Source organism: Artibeus jamaicensis, unplaced genomic scaffold (genome assembly GCF_021234435.1).
Source record: "Artibeus jamaicensis isolate MK-2021 breed Jamaican fruit bat unplaced genomic scaffold, CSHL_Jam_final contig_923, whole genome shotgun sequence".
NCBI classification, from domain to species: Eukaryota; Metazoa; Chordata; class Mammalia; order Chiroptera; family Phyllostomidae; genus Artibeus; species Artibeus jamaicensis.
The window spans coordinates 12,299,993-12,320,769 of record NW_026522014.1 but is presented as its reverse complement, the minus strand read 5'-3'; the positions used below and the strand labels follow the sequence as shown (position 1 = coordinate 12,320,769).

Here is a 20,777-nt window from a genome sequence, read left to right as displayed (position 1 = left end):
ACTGAAGGGAAAAGAGCATTGTCCCCACCTAAAGAATAATCAGCCACAGATTTCAGACTGAGCATGGCTCCAAATTGGCAAAAATACTTTTTTTTTTTGTGAGAACTGTTCACGTGAGAACATGGCTCCTTGTGAGAGGGACTTATCTGAGTATTCTAGGCTCTGACTGAGTTTGCAATCTGCCAGAATAGCCAGTGTGGAAAAGTTAATTTTTTAAAAAAAATGTAATCATTGGGAAGTTTTGCTTGCACAATTCCAGAATAGCTAAACCATCTGAAAGACATGGAGGCTGGCAGATCTGTAGCTAAAAGAAATGGGTGTTAGACTGCAGGTTGCACTTGAGGCCCTGTAAGTCGACATTGAGTACGTTGGTAAGTAAACACGGCCTATGTGAGCGCTCACACATCATTTATTACGTAACTCACCCGGTCCCAGTGACTTACCACAAGATGCAGTGGGGCCTGTGTGTGACATGTCACAAACCACTCTTTCCTGTGCATAAAGCCTTGCCTGCCCAGCTAAGGTGGGGAGCCAGTGACAAGCCCCACATTGTGGTCCATGAATTCTGAAAAATTTCTGATGGTGCCAACACACCAGTCAGTGAAACGTACTCCGTGATCCCTCAAAGGAAAAGTAACGGCCAGTGTGCCAAAGTTTTGATGCAAACCTATTGCTGCTGCTGCTTCTAGACCTAGAAAACTTCACATCTGGCCAGTTAGCTTCTGGTAAGAGTCAAAACAAAATTATTTACACTAGAGGGCCTTGTCTAGTGCATATTCATTATGTGGGGTTCTCTTGACTTCAGTTAGACTTCCCCCAGGCCAGACAGCAAGGAAAAAAACCACTAAAAATATCTTTTTTTTTGCATCAGTGTATTTGAGCATCATTGGATGAAAAAACAAATGTTGCCTGACAAGATTCTTCAGAAAGCCACACCATTTATTGTATTTGTCAATTAAAAAGAAATTAAAATGTCATACTCTGGAACCTTTGATTAACCTTCGTTTTTCCTATATCACTTCTCTCATTTGGACTCATAGAAGAGTACTCCTACCCAATAAAAATATCACTATTTGTATGTACATGCTCCCACATAGCCAGACAACTGAAGGAACTTTCAAGAAAGCCCAAACATGCCTTCATTTTGATTGTGTTGATATTTCACTGAGGATAAATTTGACATGAATTACTAGAGCTGACATGATTAGCTATTACTTGTTTTACATGGAAATGTTTTCCATTATAGACACACATTTTGTTCTTCTGTATATTGAGAAGGTCTTCTAACCCACATCTCAGGGATATTATGTGGATAAATTAAACACTGTATGTAATGATGTCTTGAACCTATAGGAATACAGATGGAATGATATGCTCTAAATTATTACTTGTACATGGCATTTTATAATGTGTTTAGATAACTTTTTTTGGTGTTGTGCATCTTATGTTTGTCTCATGCATGATAAAAATTTTTAACTCTTTGCTCATATTTAAATATATGAACACAATTTAATTATATATCCTATGTTGAACACTAAGTATTACATGAAATAAAAAGGAGCATTGCTATTGTCCTGATGAAGACTGAACTTAACTTGAAATTAAAAGGCCAATAAAAACACTTACTCTTACATATGCTTAGTCTGATCTTGAACTGACTTTTATGATTCACTTGCTAACTGTTTGAATTGCTCTAATGTTCATATACTGAGTCACCACTATTTTTTAGAATAACTCTGTTTAACCAGACTGAGAGCTCAACTATATATGCTAAACAAATTATTAGGCAAAATTTTATATCTAAAATTGTTTTCTAGGTAAGCATTGGTTTCTTTATCATTATAATAACATATTAATTTTTGTTACCATTTCAAAAGCAAAAACTAGACATTTCCCAATTAGTTTGTGAGTCACTTGAGGATATTGAAAAAATAAAAACCATGAAAACTAAACCCAATTGGGTGAGATCAGTCTTATTGATTTTGGTCTCTATTTTCCCCCTGTCTAACAACATACCTGAAAAAGTAGTTACTCAATAGATATTTCTGGTATGAATGACATAATTGAATGTGTTTGGATGAATGAGTTAAATCTAATTCTTTCTTGCTTTTTTTTCCTCCCCTCAGATTCCCAGGAAGGCAATTACAAGTCAGAAGTCAATAGCAAACCCAGGAAGGAAAGGACAGCTTTTACCAAAGAGCAAATCAGAGAACTTGAAGCAGAATTTGCCCATCATAATTATCTGACCAGACTGAGGAGATATGAGATAGCTGTGAATCTGGATCTCACTGAAAGACAGGTAAAGTCAGACATGGTTGTGATGTGATATTTTAAATTGCTTTGGGTCAAAAATCTTCTCCAGTGATTTTTGCAATATCTAGATCTATGGTACACTATTTGGAAGATAGATGTTCTAGTTCCTGTTGAAATTTTTGCCCAACAAAGTTAAGGATAAGATAGCAATATTTTGAAGAAAACTACATTGATTCAGTTTAAGGAATCATTCTTTATTCTGTGATTATGACGATTCTGGTTTTAAACTACTATTTATTTTATATAATGATGACATATGGTGGGGCATTTTGTTTGCTCGTATTTCAAAATCTCCCTATTTGGTATAATAGAAAGTAGGCAACCTCATATGAGTTTCCTCTATTGCTCAGGATAGGGTTTGCTATGTTGCAGTAACACATCAACCCCCCAAACTCAATAACAAAACAAAAAGACTTCATAATTTGCTTACTCTACATATTTACAAGTGCAGTTTTCCAAATAATCACTCACTTGACCCAGTCTGACTCTCTGGCATCTCAATGTATAGAGAAAAAGTTGGAAGTTCATGCACTGACCTTTAAATGTTTTCACCTGGAAATGACCCATGTCATTTCCATTTACACTCTAATGCCCAGAAATAGTCAGTTGTGCCACTTTAGTTCAAGGAGACTGGGAAATGATGGGAGCAAGGGCACACAAATCATTGGTGAATATTTCTACCTTATTACTCCAAATAATTTTGACCTGTATTGGTCTCAGAAATTCAAAATTTTAGTACCACTCATTTAGAGACAGTTTAAAATTACTATTGATCTATGGATTCTAGTTAATAAGACCTAAACAATATTTTTAAATTAGTTACTTTTGGTGTTCTGCCTTGGAATTACTTGAATGGCAAGAGATTCTCTCCATTAGTGCTCCCAGCGCTCTCTAGTAAGGATTGTGATTTGTCCAAGGAGAATCTAGCCTACTGGTGGTTAGCAGTTGCTAATCTCTAAGAAAACATTCCTGAAAGGCACATGCAAACATCTTTATGGACAGTGCAGTTATCATTGGCACTCACAGGGCTAACATCTCATTTCCTCTTTCACTGTATGTAGCTCCTCCAGGGATACCATTGGAACCAAGGAAATGTCAACAGGGTGTGTAGAAATGAATATTATCTTAGAAATCCAAGTGACTTTACCCAATTTCTCACATCATCTGTTTTCCTTCTGTTATTTTCTACATTGTAGTTTTTAGTAGGATAGTTCTAGGTAGTGGCAATATACAGAGGAAGCTTTATGTGGTTTTATTTATTGGCAGAAAACTTTTTATTAAATATTATGACTAGTACCTAAATTATGGAGTACAACATTTTCCTTCCCTCGAACTTCACATAAAAAATTCCCTCCATAAGTGTACAACAGTTGGTGTGCTGGAAAGCAGGATCCAAAATCTACATCATCAGACATCTGTGGTTTTTGTTGTTATTGGTTTGTATAGCAAGGAAAAAAGGGAGGGGGGAAGTACATGTTAATGTTCTTTTAGATACAGTGAATTCTAGGAAATGCAACCATGTTTTATATGATACATCAAGGAAATAAGAAACCAGGGTTTACTCTCAATCTACAAAAATGAGGGGAATCAGTACTGTGCTCTTACTCAAGAGAAAAGTCCAGATTCTTCTGTGCTTGCTCTTCTAGAGATGGCCTTGGATTGCCTGTCATCATCTGGTCATGGAGCAGAGGTTTCACTTAGGCTAAGAATAATTTGTAGAAACAATATTTTGAATTTGGTGTTGGAATTTTGAAGGTATTTTGGATATTTCTTCTTTCTTTTTAACTGACTTGCCACTCTTGGGAAAGCATTATATGCAAATGAATGTATATGTGTGTATATACATATACATATATACACATATATACACACACACAATTTTAATCTTTGTTTTTTTTAAAAGCTCCCTTTTCAATTTTGTATCAGTTAAATTTTGCTGTGTAACAAACAACCTAAGAATCGTAATGGCTTCAAACAATAATTGACACTTAATTTGCTTACAATTTTGCGAGTCTAGTATTTGACTGGGTTCAACTGGACAGTTTATTATTAGCCCTGCCTAGGCCCCTCATGGAGGTATATTCAGCTGGTTAGGTTGGTTTAGGCAGCCTCAGCTGGGATAGGTGTCTCTGCTGTGTGTAGTTTTATCTTCTAATCTTCTGGGATTCTTTACAGCAAACTTTGTTGGAGGCGGTTACTAAACAATCTAACTATGGCCTTATGGGGGACTGGGAAATAACAACCATAACAATGACGAATGAGAGATAACGATGTGTTCAAAGAACTGAAAATTTGGTATTGTGCAAAAGTTTTTTTATCTTACAAATCTACTTGGAGTATTGCAAGTTAACATAAAAAGGAGATGTATGCATGTAGAATCTAAATACCCAACCTAAGTCCTTAGAGAGCTGCTATTTGTTACATAGAAAATTGAACTGCTATGAGAAAAACCTGAACAAAAATCCTGCATTTACCAGTTGGAGTTGTGTGTTCTTAGGCAAGAAACAATCTCCTGCATTTACCAGTTGGAGTTGTGTGTTCTTAGGCAAGAAACAATCTCCCCAAAGCACAAAATGGACATTAAAACTACTTCCTCTTTCTTCTACTGAAGTTTATATGTCACAGTGGATATGAAAGAATTTTTAGCCTAAACTATGAAACAGCTATCATCAGAGGGGAAAGGTCTTGGCTGTGCAAGACACAGTGAATTAACCCTTTTGTAACACAAATACTTCTTGAGCTAGGTTCTAGAAAGAGAATGTTGGTAACATAAACTAGACAAGTCTCTACTAGAACTCACAAAAGGAGCAAAAATTGAGCAAGTCTTAACAACCGTGTTCAGTGTTAAAGGTCACAAGAGAGGAATGATGGGCTCGTATGGGAGGGTTCCTGGTCATGCCTAGTGCTCACTTTATTTTTACTCTTCTGTGCACATGCAGTAGGTTAAAGTAAGAATTTGAAGGCTTTATTTATGTTTTCTGAGCAGAATTTTACTATGTTAAATTTATCAGAGAACTATTGCATGATGTCAGTCATTAATTTTGCTAACTTTTAGAATCCTTTAAGGGTCTGAAAGCAGATTTCTCCTAGCTGCCAGGGCTCTCATTCCAGTAAGATATTTGCAGTTTTGTTTCTTGAAGTTGGGCTTTTAAAGCTATAAACATAGAGTTATAAAATGAACCATTTTCCTTGTTTTTAAATATGATCTATTCCATTACTTTGATTTTGCAATAATGCCATACAAACTTTTCTGTGTAACCCATATTTTTTATTTTAATTGTTCAAGTACAGTTTTCTGCCTTTTTCCCCACCCCAGCCCACCCACCCATATATCTTTACCTTATAAACCCTAAAATAGCACCCTTTTTATAGGGTCTCTACACATAAAATATGCTAATTATAGGTATGCACTTTTTCTATTTCCATACTGCAAGCCTTATCTTTTCCATATTTTAAAATAGCATGAAATTTAATAAAGTAACTTACACATGTATTTCAAAGATTATATCTAACTCCACAACTGCAATGTTTTCCTTAACAGAGTTTTCTTTTTCCTAAAATATTTTTCTTGATTTTTAAAGGCCTCCCAAGATCTAAATATTGAGATAGAATTCATATGTATACAACATAAATAAGCCCCAAAATAGAAATAATTTCAATCCATAGCAAAATTGTGTTGTAGAAATAAGCTTCTCCCAAATGGTAACTCACTTCATAATAAGAAGTAGTCTTTAGACATACTTTTTTCTAGAAATCTTACCTATTTGCCTGTACAATATGTATATATATAGCCAAAATGTTGTTCGCAGGTACCTTTACCTTACTGGTGTGTTAGCAGTCAATATACCTGCCTCGCCTGTACCATGTACATGCGATTATAACTATTTACAGTGATCATTACATTTCCATTTAGAGAAAAAGATGATAGGCCGTTAAATGTCACTCCTGACTTGACTTCTCAAATCTGTACCTGAAGAATAGTGCTGCGATCCCACAGAGAAGTCAGATGCTGTTGTCTGCGTCTTCTGTAACGCAGTGCCTCTGTGCGTCAGGGAAGTCTATGATTCCCTTGGAACTCAGTCTGGACAGAGAAGAAGGAAAACAAGAAAAGGAAAAGAAAAAGAGGCTCATTCCACAAAGTAATTTCATGTTAGCACATAGGAATTTAATAAAATCACTGTATTTTATGTTAAAATAAAAATGGAGACACTAGAGCAAAGTTGAGCATCAAATGTTTTCATTATATAATGCTGTTTTTCAGAATAGTTACCACTCCAGTAATCTTCCAGCTTCTACTTTACAGCTTTCAGTTTAATACATAGTCTCGTATACACTTCTCAGTCAACAGCTAATAATCTTCCATTGGCAGAGCCACTTGGAATATTTTGAAGAGCCAGTCATTGTAAAGATCTCCTCTCCCAAGGTATTTTTGGTTGACAAGCTTATTCTGGCTTTTTTCGTCCATCCAGATGCACTTGGAGAAAGCTCCTGCTAAATTTTTAATATCTCACAGTGGGGAGAAGAGAGAAGTCAGCTGTATGAAACTATAAAAGAAGTGACAAAACTGACATTTTTATAGGACCGAGGCTGCCAAATATAGAGAGAATGGGAGATCCTTCTATTTCACAAAATCATTTCACAGAGCTAATCAAAGGTGCAATGTTGCCAATTTGTAAACTGAGATTACCAGAATAGACAGACTGAATTCATGACACCTCTGCCAAGGTAAATGGAAAATCCCACCTAGTTGGATCATATTCCATTAGTGGAAATGAGAGGGATTATGTTTTGTTTGTTACTCATAAATCATTATGTGGCTCAATGCCAAACATTTTCAAATTAGGCATCTACTTTTTGGATGACTATGAAGGAGAATTTTTGTGTGCCAAATAAACAAGGGTTTTGTCTTTTGCTCAGCATTTTACACAATCCCTCTCTTTTGTGGGTTTATTTCTGTAATTTGTATGATGAATACTTTTAGTTATTTAGCTAATAAATTATGTCCTCATGACCAGGCATATTTTCTATTCAAGGTAATTCAAGACGACCTGCGTAGTAGTGATTTTAGAATAGTTTCTCACTTTTTAAAAATGAGTACCAAACAGTCACCTAGAGTAACAATAAAATATTTATTTTACTTCAGTCATGGTGTCCCTACTATTTTAAAAGATTAAATGTGATTTTACTCCAGCTGGGAAGCATAAGTAGCACAGTGTAAAGGAATTGATAGTGGGATAAGGGACAGAATCTTTGTTTGAAATGAAAAGACAGATTTCCTGAGTAGCTCTGTTTGTTACAAAGAAGTGAGTGTTGGCAACTGTTCTGAGCCCTAAAGCCAGATTCAGCATTGCCTTAGGGTTCACAAAACAAGGGCTATGTTGTAAGAAAAGTAGTTTTAGAAGAGCAGTAATAAAACAGGATCTATTAAGAGCAGATTGATGTATGAATCGTCTTCTTAATTTTTGGAAATAGTAGCTATATAAAGTAGAAGACTGAGAAATAAGCAATTCATCTTTAACCAGTTAAACATGTGAATATCCATGTGTGAAATAATATAGAAAAACATTTGGGAAAATAAGTTCTGACCTTTACTGAGCCAGCCTTCACAATATATATTCTATTTTTTTATGTTAGATGAATAGAGATATACAGATAAATTTTTATATATATACACATACATACATACATATATATATATACACATTTGTGTGTGTATATATATATATATATACAGAAAAGAATTCTTATTTTAGAAACTTTATTGAAATTTGCTGTAAAGATCCTTCCTGTAAAAATTAATCAAAATGATATAGTAAAAATATAAGAATAATTCTTCCATTTAATCTCATAGTTTGCCACATTTTTACCATTTTCCTCAATAAAGAAATAAATATATGTCATATTTATATTTAATCAAATCAACAATAACATTCTGAAATATACTATACATTGAATCACAGGATCATCATTTAAAATATAACATTAAAAATTTTCTGCTATGAAAGATTACTCCATTTCCACACTGTTACTGCATGCCTTGATTTTTAAAATTCATATCATTACAAACATTCTAAAAATAAAGAGCCTCTGAAAATTTTGAGATGGTGCAAGTTGTGGTTTGGCATCTTCAATTTTAAAAAGATGTTCTAATTTCTAAACTGTTGATAGAACAGATATGCATGTGTTTTACGATATCTAAAAAATAATAAACCCAGTTCTAAGAAAACAGATAGTTTTTAGAGAATCTGGCTATACGATACTTTCTAACAATTCATCTCCCTATTCCTGTGACACCTCATGGAAAACCTCAGAAATGTATGCAATTTAGAAAAGATTTCAAATTATTCTTTGACAAACATTCTTCTTTGTTAAATATTTATTTTATCTTTATATTTATTTACTTATTCACATATAACTTTCTATGTATAAATATATCATTTCTTCATATCTATTAATTGTAACTTCCATGCTAAGTAGTATTTTTAATTTTTTCAGTTATTGAAATTATTGCATATTTTATGGTCAGAGTATATTAAATATCATAGTAATAGTAAGTTCTCACAGTAATCTTGGACCTAAGGAAATAGTCCCTAAATCTAATAACTGTGTAGTGAAGGTTCACATATACAAGTCCAGAAAGTGGCCAGCCTTGTAATGTGAAAAAGAGACATTTATTGAAGAAGACACAAGATACAAGAAATATTGTACATAAAACAATAACACCTCAGTCCCCTTCAAAGTAGGCACCTTGAGACCCCAATAGTTCTCCCAGAATCTCTTCCAATGTTCTGCAAAATTCTTTGTTGGAATTGTCATCAGCTGCCCTGTCATATTTTCCTAAATTTCATCAATGGTCTGATATCTCTTGCCTTTTAAAGGTGATTTTACTTTTGAGGAAAGCTACATATCTCAGGGCACCATATTTGGAATTTAGGGGGTGCTGAGTAACCTGAATGATGTGATGATGTTTCACCAGAAACTGTGTATGAGATGTGATGCATGAGCAGGCATGTTGTCCTGATGAAGCTGCCAATCACCTGTTGTCCATAGCTGTGACCATTTTCACTGAATTGCACCTCTCACCCAATGAAGAACATTGAGGTAGTACTCCTTATCAATTGTTTGGCCTGGAGGGCCATACTTGTGATGGACAACACCTTTCCAATAATAATATTAAAAAAAACAGGTAACATGGTCTTGATTTTGCCATGACTTTGATGAGCCTTCTTTGGATGTGGAGAACCAGGAGACTTCCACTAGGATGACCAGGCCTTTTTTCCAGATCATACAAGTAGCTGGTTATGACCTTCTTGAGGAAATCTAGTTCATTGGTAGTGATTTGAATCAAGTCATTAGCAACTGCAGCACAATGTTCCTTTGCTCTGATAGCAGAAGCCATGGAACAAATTTTGCGACAAAATGTTTCATGCCAAGATCCTAGGTCAAGATCTCAGACACAATAGTTTTTTGAATCCCCAGATCAGCTTCTAGTTTTCATACTGTCAATTGCTGATCTTTGTTGATTGTGGCCCGTACACATTCAACATTCTCAGGTGTTCTGCATGTAGCAGGCCTTCAAGAAAGTGGATTACTTTCAACAGATTCTTGATCATTTTTGAAGCATTTGTGCCACACATATTTGTTCTGCATTCACTGCATTGTCCCTGAAAAACTTCTGAATCATCTGAATAGTTTCCACAGAGGAATGTTCAAGCTTAATGGAAAATCTGATGCAGATTCATTGCTCTACTTGGTCAGTTATTTTTTTAGAGCTGTTCATATTGTCTGTTTATCCTTGAATGAGTTCTTTTTTTTATTATGCTATTATAGTTTTCCTGATTTTTGTCCCCTCTACCCAGTATCCCCCACTCCCTCAAGCAATCCCCACAACAATAGTTCATGTCCATGGGTTGTGCATGTAAGTTCTTTGGCTACTCCATTTTCTATTTTACACCCCCATGGAAATTCTGTTTGTACTTCTTAATTTCTCCACCTCTTCACCCATTTTCCCCACACCGCACTTTCATCTGGCAACTATCAAAAAGCTCTCCATATCTATGATTCTGTCTGTTCTTCTTATTTGCTTAGTTTGTTTTTTAGATTCAATTATTGATAGATATGTTTTTTTGGTTGCCATTTTAGTGTTCACAGTTTTAATCTTTTTCTTAAGTAAGTCCCTTTAACATTTCATATAATAATGGTTTGGTGATGATGAACTCCTTTAGTTTTTTTCTTGTGTGGGAAGCTCTTTTTCTGCCCTTTCATTCTAAACTATAGGTTTGCTGGATAGAACAATCTTGGCTGTAAATCCCTGCTTTATCTGACTGAGTATTTCTTGCCAATCCCTTCTAGCCTGCAAACTTTCTTTTGAGAAATCAGCTGACCATCTTAGGGGAGTTCCTGGGTAGGTAACTAACTGCTTTTCTCTTGCTGCTTTTAAGATTCCATGTTTATCTTTAACCTTTGACCTTCTAATTATGATGTATCTTGGAGAGAGCCTCTTTCCATCCATCTTTGTATGGAACTCTGCTTCCTACACTTGCATATATATTTCCTTCACCAAATTAGGGAAGTGTTCTTTCATTATTTTTTCAATTATATTTCCAATTTCTTGATCTTTCTCTTCTGCTTCTGGTACCCTTTTGATGTGAATGTTGGACCTCTTGAAGTTGTTCCAGAGGCTGCTTACACTCTCCTCACTTTTTAAAATTCTTTTTTCTTTTTGTTGTTCTAATTGTTTTTTCACTTCCTTATGTTCCAAATCATTAATTCGATTCTTAGCTTCATCCATTCTACTGTTGTTTCCCTGAAAATTATTCTTTATTCCAATTACTGTATCCTCAGTTTCTGAACTGATCTTTTTTATGCTGTGAGGTCCTCATTAAGTTCCTTGAGCATCCTTATAACCAGTGTTTTGAACTCAGCATCTGACATATTGCTTATCTCCATTTTGTTTAGCTCTTTTTCTGGAGTTTTGATCTGTTCTTTCATTTGGGCCATGTTTCTTTGTTTGCTCATTTTGGCAGCCTCCCTGTGTTTGTTTCTATGTATTAGATAGAGCTGCTTAACTTGTGTCTTGTTAATGTGACCTAATGTAGTAGGTGTTCTGTAGGGTTTGGTGGCACAGCCTCCCCATTACACAAACTAGGTACTCATGGTGTGCCTTCTGTGTGGGCTGAGTATACTCTCATCTTGTAGTTGAGACTTGGTTGCTGTTGGTAGATCAATGGGAGGGATTTACCCAGGCCAGTCAGCCGCAGGGACTTGCATTGGCCACTGCCCACCAACTTCCATCCTCCATGGAGTATCAGCTATGCAGGGGCAGGATGGTGGTACTCCAGTGTGCTCTATACCTGTCCACTGGTTGCACTGGTTCTGGAGCTTCCCAGGTAGTACAGGCCAAGGTTAGCCTCCACTTACTAATTTTCCATGGCTGCCAATAGCTAATGTATATCAAGTTTGTTTAAAAGCATGTAAAATAATAGATGTTTTATGACTATAATAGTGAGCTTTCTAAATAAAAAAGAAAGTCTTCAAAACTGAAAATTCTAGAAGGAGGAAAATGATTCCCTGGTCATAAACATTGTGCTAAAATAGAGGAAAACAGTGAAAGGCAGTCCTCTAAACAGAAATTCAATCTTTAGTCATGAAATATGCCCTAAACTTATTCACCCTCCAATGCACACACGGCCACCTCCCAGCCCCATGGCAGAAACCTCAGAGCCGCTGAAGGACTCTGGCAGCTCCTTCCTATGAACTTCCTTCTCTTAATGAGATACGAATCTATCTAGGAAGGAAGAATAAAGAAGATTTTTTTTCTCCCATTTTTATTGCTACTTTACAGAGCAACAGTTTTCAACCTTTTTCATTTCATGACACATATATATTAATTGCTAAAATTTTACAGCACACCAAAATTATGTTTTTTGCCAATCTGAATGAATTTTGATTCATTCATACCAGATGGCTATTGTTATGTTGGCTGATGTCACTTTTTATTTTGACAATCTAAGGTAAAAGAGGCCAGTGCCCCTGACCAAATAGTCAGGTATTACATGTTTTAAATTTTTTTGTGGCACACCAGTTGAGAATCACAGTTATAGAACATTCTTCGTTCCAGTTCTGCAGTTCAACTACTTACTTTGTCATTGTATTACTTAGGTAAGTCTTGCTAGGGCCTGTTTACATCGGGTTTACCAGATCAGCTGCCATGGCCCAATTTAATCACATGAGATATGATTAAATCTGAAAATGGAATGTATACAGTTACTCTTTGCATGTTTTCACATGTTAAAGATCTCAATAAATATCAGGATGTACAGTATTTCAAGTTCCCAGATACAAATGGAAACAGTTGGAATATTAAATCTATACATTCCAGATGTTAGAGACATCTAGATTTATCACTGAAATATTTAGTATCCATTCATATGTTTGGTGTTATGATTATTTCTTCAAAAGACAGGCATTTATGATATTACATAAATATGGGTTATAAAATTATACAGATTCAACTTTTATTAACTAATTTGCTTCTGGACATCTTAAAAAATTATGTGACAATAGATACATATTTAATTGTGTTTTCCTGTGATATATTGTGAGCCCTTAAAAGGTACTGTGAACTTATTCACAAAATGTTATAATATGAATGAATAAATAAATTATATACACATATATATGGAGATAAAATGTTTAGCAAGTGGCAACAAGGATTCTGATGTACAGCATTTTTACTAAAGGCAAAAATATGCATTCTAGATTTTGAAATACATCATTCAAACAAATTAATCACAGCAAAATTTTCTTGGCTACTTTCTTCAGTAAATAGAGTCAAGATGTGAATAAATGTTTTTTCTATTTAGTTAAAGAATAGTTTGATCATCCAGACAATGTAAATACTAAATACTTTGTCAATAAAGGGATTAAAAGTGAGACTTCTTTATAATAAGCAGACGTTCTGAAAAGTAAGGTCTATAACTGAACACTAAAAATATTCACTGCTAAGACAGCAGGCTATTATATACTTGTGCTACTTTTTAATAAGATTTTGTTAAGAAAGTACTATATGAATGTAGAGATCTAAAGAACCTATAAGGTTTTGTTTATATTGCTTTGACTTTGTAAATAATAGTATTTTTTTCACTACTCAGGTTCTGGGGATAAGGGATTTATTTTTATCTGAGTCGTTAATTTTACTTCATAACAAAACATACTTTATATGGGCCTAAAGTTGAAAAATAAATAAGTAAATAAAGTTATCCAACATTTTTCAGAGAAATTGAAGACTAGAAGATAAAATTAGCTTTAAGCTCAAATAAAATAATAAAAGTTCACAAATTTATCATGCTTCAAGATGGACACAATTGTTTTGATTGTATGCAATTAATATGTGATGATCAAATATCCTAGAACCTAGTAACGACAAGATCATGAGATTCTCAGAAGAAAGAAATTATTTTGATATGTTGTCTGTGTGACAGCAAAGCAGTGCAGGGCACTGAGCTGAGCATTAGAGTTGTATGCTGTCTAATGGACCATTGGGGGAATCTCTTAGTAAGAGCTTAGTAATGACACCAACTAAACAGCAAACAGTTCAAGGGTATTCTGTGAAAGGTGAGGTTAATCCTTATGTCAAATGCTTCATATTCAGCCAGTACACTGGTGTTTACATAGCTCTCTCTTCTTGACTGTGAATGCCTTCAGAGCAGGGACTGTTTTATTTATTTGTACATTCTCACCTGTCTTTTGTCTATCAAAGTACCTGTTACTAGACCTTCAGTAACATTAAAATATTAAGTATATGAATGAATGAACATATGGGGACTTCAAGTGACCAAGGACACGTGAAATTAATTTTACTTATTTTATAAATGCACATTATTATATGAAATGTGCTTCTAAATTTTTATAAAAGTAAATAATGTATTTTGAAATGAGGTATTAGGCATTTTAATAACCATGCTTTTGCTATCTTAAAAACAAAACAAAAACTATTTTTCAATCTAATCAATTAAACTGGATTATAAAGTGATACAGAATTAAATTATTTTTTTATTTATAAAACTGTGTTATTACTATAGCAATATTGGTGTACAATCTGTAATTGCTTTTGTAGATATATTTATAATACAGATGCTAGTAGAAAAACACATACTTTTTCTCAAAATCTTCCTCTCTTTATTTCACTTTAGCCCAATATTTTATATTTGAAAATAAATGTAGATACACTGGCTTTTGAATTTCTGCATTTTTCCTTCATATTTTATAAGATTGTTCAATATGTATTTGTTGCTTTCTTGCTGTTCCATTGCTAATTTCATGGAGTTCCAGTATCAAATATGTAATCTAACTCCTAAAGAAAATAGTACATAAAGGTATTAGGACTACTGTATAATCATCAAATGTTTTCATATATATACGTATATATATATGAAATGTGCATTTATTTATACATCTTTAGTATGCATTTATCCATGTAGATGTACCTATATATAGCTACTATTGAAAGGTATGAAGTCTTTCATCAGTCTGTTTTAAAAATTGAAATGGCAAAATTCCACATGATAACATAGAAAACAACACAAAATAGCCTATACTATTTCTAAAATCAATACCATATTCTTGCCCTTTTTCATATAAAATTGCACAGAACAATTTTTATACTCATACTATAGAATTACTGAACCCCTTTTCCTAGAAAAAGGAAATAAGAGTAGATTTTGAGAAATCTTTTCCTCCCATTTTCTGCCAAGATGATTTTGACTGAGTATCTCAGCTCTTGGTGACAATAATGATAATGTGATTCTTCCATCTGGACTTATCCATGGGGAAAATGTCCCTAGGGAGAATCTTGAAAGGCTCATTATTCCAATATTACAAATATGAAAATTGAGGCAGAGAACAGTATAATTTTCTCAAATTCACACAAAACTCAGAAGTCAAGCCAGAAGTGGAACCCAACTCATGTGGAAAAGATCTAATGCAACAGGCAATGTCAAGCTTGCAAAGGTAATTAAAGTGAGTAGTATAATTACATAAATTACAGTACAGGAAAATAGTGTCATATTTACAAACCTAATTATATGAAGTAGGAGAATTACCTGAATGATAGTAATCATATGGATATGTTCACATATTTTATATGCTTTATTTTTTCTCTGGAATGTTTAAAAAGTAGGAGTTTGAAGTATAACAGAAACAAAATAATTAAAATTAAAAATACAATAAAAGAACAAACTAGAGCCAAACAAACCTCAAGTTTAAGTTTGGGCTCCACATTTACCCATCTGTGTAATCTTAGGCAAGTCACTTCACCTTTAAGTCTCAACTTCTTCATCTATAAAATAGAAATAATGTTTAAAATATCTTTAAAAACTGCACTATAAATAATGAATGAATAACATCAATTAGTATAGTTGCATAGCCCTAAGTAGGTACATTTGGCAATTAATTAATAATAAGACAAGCATATCCATCAGCTATTTTTAATCAATCTTCTTTTAATATATTTTGAGTTTTTCATCCGTTTCTTTCCCACATTGTCTTATTATTTGATTGTCAAATAGGTTAATAATATATGAATGGGTAATATATGATATAAGATTTCAGTTATGGTCTAATGGACCACTAAAAATTCAGAGTGAGAAATGTCTCCATTTAAATATTTTTTGGTTCAGGCAACTGAGGAAACTGTACTAGTTTTGATGGAGAATTATGATTTGAAGAACAGTAAAATAAAAGCATCTTTGGAAATGTATATTTGTATTTATTTCCCCTTTAACACTGTGCATTTACAGAAATGGAGATTGTTTCTAAAATGAAAATGGAGAATATTCAAAATATTCCTGGAGTAGAATAAAACAGAACTATCTGTTCCAGATGTAAAGACTTACTATGAGATTATAATAATTAGAACTGTGGTTTTGTCACAAGGATAGGAAAATTGAATGCATTAATAAAGCTGTACTTATATGGAAACTTCACTTGTGACAGAGTTAAAAACAGTGATCACTGGAAAAAGGGTAGATTATTTAATAAATGGTCCTAGAACAACTTGTTATCTATATGGAATAAAGTAAATTTAAATCTTCTTCACAATATATATGAAAATCAGTATTTCATAGATTACATGCTTCAATTTGAAATGCAAACCTTAAAACTCTTAGAAGAAGACATAGAAAAATTTCTTAATGTCCTCAGCAGAAAGAAGGTTTTTCATGAAGACATTAAACTGATAGGCATAACACAAAAAATAGAAAATTTGAGTATGTGAAATTTTAGAGTTTCTGATCATCACAGGACACTTTAAGAAATGAAAAAGACACACAATAAGTTGAGAAGCAGCCATTAGCAGCCAGTAGTAGCAGCCATTTAACCACAAAGCATTAAATTAGAATCCAGAACATATTCTATAAAGAATAAAATAAAATATAAAAATTAACATAAACCAAATATGTGGAGGTATTTTAGAAAAGAGGAAATGTAAATGGGCCATAAATATTTAAAGATAGTTTTCTTCATTAGTAATTGGGAAATGCAAAATAAGAACATGTTTATGTAACATATATAGTCATTGTATTAAAAAAAATAACCGATAACTCCAAATGTTGGCAAATGCATGGACCAATAAAAAACTCTTATACATTGGTCTATGGGGGTTAAATTGCTGCAACCTTGGAAAAAATTTACTGTCTTATCATGTTAAATTGAACATTCATACTACCGTGATCTACTAATGGAACTCCTGGGTGCACACTTACAGAAGTTCTATCACATGTTTATCAGAACACATATGCAAGAATATCTCAGCATCATTTATTTTTTTAAAAATAATTCAAGTGTCCATGGAGAGGAGAATAAAACTGTTGTATATTTACATAATGGAGTAGTATAAATCATTAAAAAATAAATTAATGCAGTCCCTCGAATCAATAGGGATAGGGCAAGAAGCCTTAGTTCAGAACATTCCATTTTGACAAGACTAAAAAACAATAAAAATTAAACAGTACTGTTTTTAGAGTCATATGTTCTGAAAGCTGTTTGTTTGCTTTAAATAAAGACTTGGGGATGACAAACACAAAATTCAGGCTTGTGGTAACTTTGAGTTGGGTAGACAGAGAAATGCAATATGAAAGGACACTGAGCCTAAAAAAAATGTATAGTGATAAGAAATGCAATGTGAAAATAAAAAAGTTCCTCCTAAAGAAGACAGTGAGCCCTGGCCAGGGGGTTCAGTTGGTTGGAGTGTCATTGTCCCATACACCAAAATGTTGCAGGGTCAATTCCAAGTCTGGGTACATACCTAGATTGCAGGTTCAGTCCATGGTCAGGGTGTATGCAGGAGGCAACTGACCAATGTTTCTCTCTCTCTCTCTCTCTCTCAAATCAATAAACTTATCTTCAAATAAGGATTTTAAAAAATGATGGTGAAATGATGCCAATATTTCTTATTTTTCTGGTTCTGATCATGAATGTGCATCTAATACATGTTTAAAATCATAGGTATATATAAACTATTAATTGAATTTGCCTAAAACATTGAATTTAGGCAAATTCAATTAATATTTTAGAAGGAAAACTTACCTCTACAAAGTTGATATCAATTATATAATATATAATCTCAGTATTAGCATTTAACAAATATGAGTGGAAATTTTTAATTTTTACCTTATTTTTAGGAAATAATTGGAATCACATATATACAAAGTAAAATAAAAGCATGGAAAGCAGAAGAAAAGAATAGTTTAGAAGAAGATGGACTTCCCTGGCTGGTGGGTCTCAGTGGATTGAGCTCTGGCCCAGAGCCAAAGGGTCGTGGATTGGATTCCCAGATCAGGGCACAGGCCTGGGTTTTTAGGCCAGGTCCCCAGTAGGGGGCGCGTGAGAGGCAATCACACATAGATGTTTCTCTCCCTCTTTCTTTCTCTGTCCCTTCCCCTCTGTCTAAAAATAAGTAAATCTTAAAAAAAGAAGAAGAAGGAGAAGGAGAAGATGGACCGACTTCGAAGTGGCATGCTCAAATAAAGTTTTGGGAATGCAGCAGCAGACTGCTGTGAACAGAACAACCTTTTAGACACAGCTGCAGCAGAAGCGATCTGAGCATGTTTTAAATTGGTTCCGTAATGGACCTAGATGCCATTGTTATGCCAAATAACTTGGGGGAGGGGGAAGATGTTTCACCAAGCTAGTTCCTAAAATGCTATAACTACGGATGATGGTACCAGGTGGGTACTGGAATTGTGATCACTTCATAAGGCATACACATGTAATCACTATGTTGTACACCTGAAACTAATGTAAGTGTAATTGAAAAATAAATTTAAAAAAATGTCAGCTCTAATTCATAGAAACTCTTTGTAAAGCCAAGTACTTGTGAGCAATCTAAAATGTTAGTTCTTTCTCATCTATTTTTATGTGGTGTGTCATGTAGTTGAAATGTAATATTTCATACGCACCTTCTGAAAGTTTCAAAATTATTCTCATGCACATGGGAACTGATTAAATTCAATGTTGGTTTGTTTTTTATATTCATTCTTTCCTAGTGTCTTTGTATAAGCCTTTGAGGAGCTATTTTTTCATGGACAACAGAAAAGGAGGAAAAATGCCTGCTTAATTTTCTTTCTTTTGCTTGTCTGTTCCTTTTCTTTATTAAAGGTGAAAGTCTGGTTCCAGAACAGGCGAATGAAGTGGAAGAGAGTAAAAGGGGGCCAGCAAGGAGCTGCAGCTCGAGAAAAGGAACTGGTGAATGTGAAAAAAGGAACACTTCTCCCTTCTGAGCTCTCGGGAATCGGCGCAGCCACCCTCCAGCAAACAGGGGACTCTCTAGCGAATGAAGACAGCCATGACAGTGACCACAGCTCAGAGCATGCACACTTATGATACACACAGAGGACCGGCTCCATTCTCAGGAAAGAAATGTTGTGATGGAAAGCCTTACTCAAACATCGTTTACACAGAGAGCTGACTATGACAGCGATTTTTAATATTATTAAATTCAGGCGTCTTGAGTCTGTTTCTCATGATTTATTGAGAGTGTTACGCTAAGTGCCACTTATTAAAGATGCTTCCACCGTGAAAATGGAGAAGGTGAACTTGCTTTGAATATTCCAGATGTGTTTGCTTTTGCTTGCACTGAAAATTCAATTGCTATCAAGAGCAAACTGTGAGACATTTTTATTCAACGTGCCTCCAGAATGAAGATGCAGAAGATGAACTTGCTTTGAACATTACAGATGTACAAGCTGATGTGTATGGCAGTGGGCAGGTATTTGCTTTTGCTTGCACTGACAATTAAATTGCTATCAAGAATAAATCATGAAACATTTTATCCTGAACAACCACAGTGCCTGAAATCACTCTTAAGTGGGAAAAATGTATTTTAACTCTGTATATATTACCCTTGAGTCATTTTCCTGTCTTCACTAAGTTTAGCAATACATTCATATTAGCTGATGAAATAGGCACTCATGATGACAAGCAGAAACAGCTTCTTGTCTTTTTATACATTTTGTCATCCCAGAAACAATCAGCACATGCTTACTTGTGTTCAAGTAGAGAAAATACATTAGAGTCTGATAGGACATATTCTTGTACCACAGACAAAACAAATCTTATGTTGCATTTCCTATCAACTGCTGCTAATACATTATTATAAGAGTTACCTAGCTCCTCAATTCTTCCTATCTTATAGCTTGAAAAAAATTAGGATCATAGGCAAATCAGTTACCTTGCAGAAAGAGCTTTATATGACAGACATTGTCTGATGTTATTACTATAAAATGTTAGCTGTTGTGAATATCATTTAATTTACAAGAAAAACGTTTTCCCCTCATTGGTGATGATGTTAGACAAGTTGCAAAACATACTGATTCCTCAAGTTGGTAAACAATGAAATTCTGAATGTCTTCAAATAAAATTCAGTAAAAACACATTATTTTTTCATATATGATGTAATCATGCAGAACAACAATCTTTGTGTTTTGTAAAAAAAATGTTTAATAAATGATCCTTTGTAAATAACTTTAGTCTCCCTACTGTGATTTCTTAAAGTTTTACAGGTTTCAATAAACATACTTAAGAAAGTGCCAAGTTTATCTGCACCAAATGATCATAAGTTGATGAATCATGTACATTTTTAGTTCTAAAATTTTTGGTTATAAAAATTAGTCCTGGGATAATCAAAGATCATATAAGTATGTATTGAGCCATTTCCCCAGTTTGAAGCATATGCCAAGTGGATTTCTTTGTGTTTTATTATATCAAAGATAAAAGTAGAAGAAAACATATTATTCACTAAAATGAGATGAATAAAAGTCACACATTTAAAAATGTATGTTTAATATATGTGAATTAATTGAATAACTAAGTCAAAATATCCAAGTTTGTCGATGTGAAAACAAGCTAAATAAACTAACGATAAGCTAAAACGATAACGATAACGATAAGCTATAACGATAACGATA

General features: G+C 33.9%; 1 protein-coding gene across 1 annotated transcript in view; it reads left to right on the top strand.

Annotated features, from left to right (window-relative positions):
• The window catches only part of MEOX2 (mesenchyme homeobox 2), a 66,056-nt gene extending 45,786 nt beyond the window's left edge, over positions 1-20,270 (top strand). Inside the window, exons 2-3 of the mRNA XM_037163897.2 lie at positions 2,127-2,299; positions 18,970-20,270. Of these exons, the coding sequence (XP_037019792.1) occupies positions 2,127-2,299; positions 18,970-19,194 (398 nt within the window). The 3' untranslated portion in view covers positions 19,195-20,270. The remainder of the gene's footprint in view (positions 1-2,126; positions 2,300-18,969) is intronic.
• Positions 20,271-20,777: the final 507 nt, after the last annotated feature.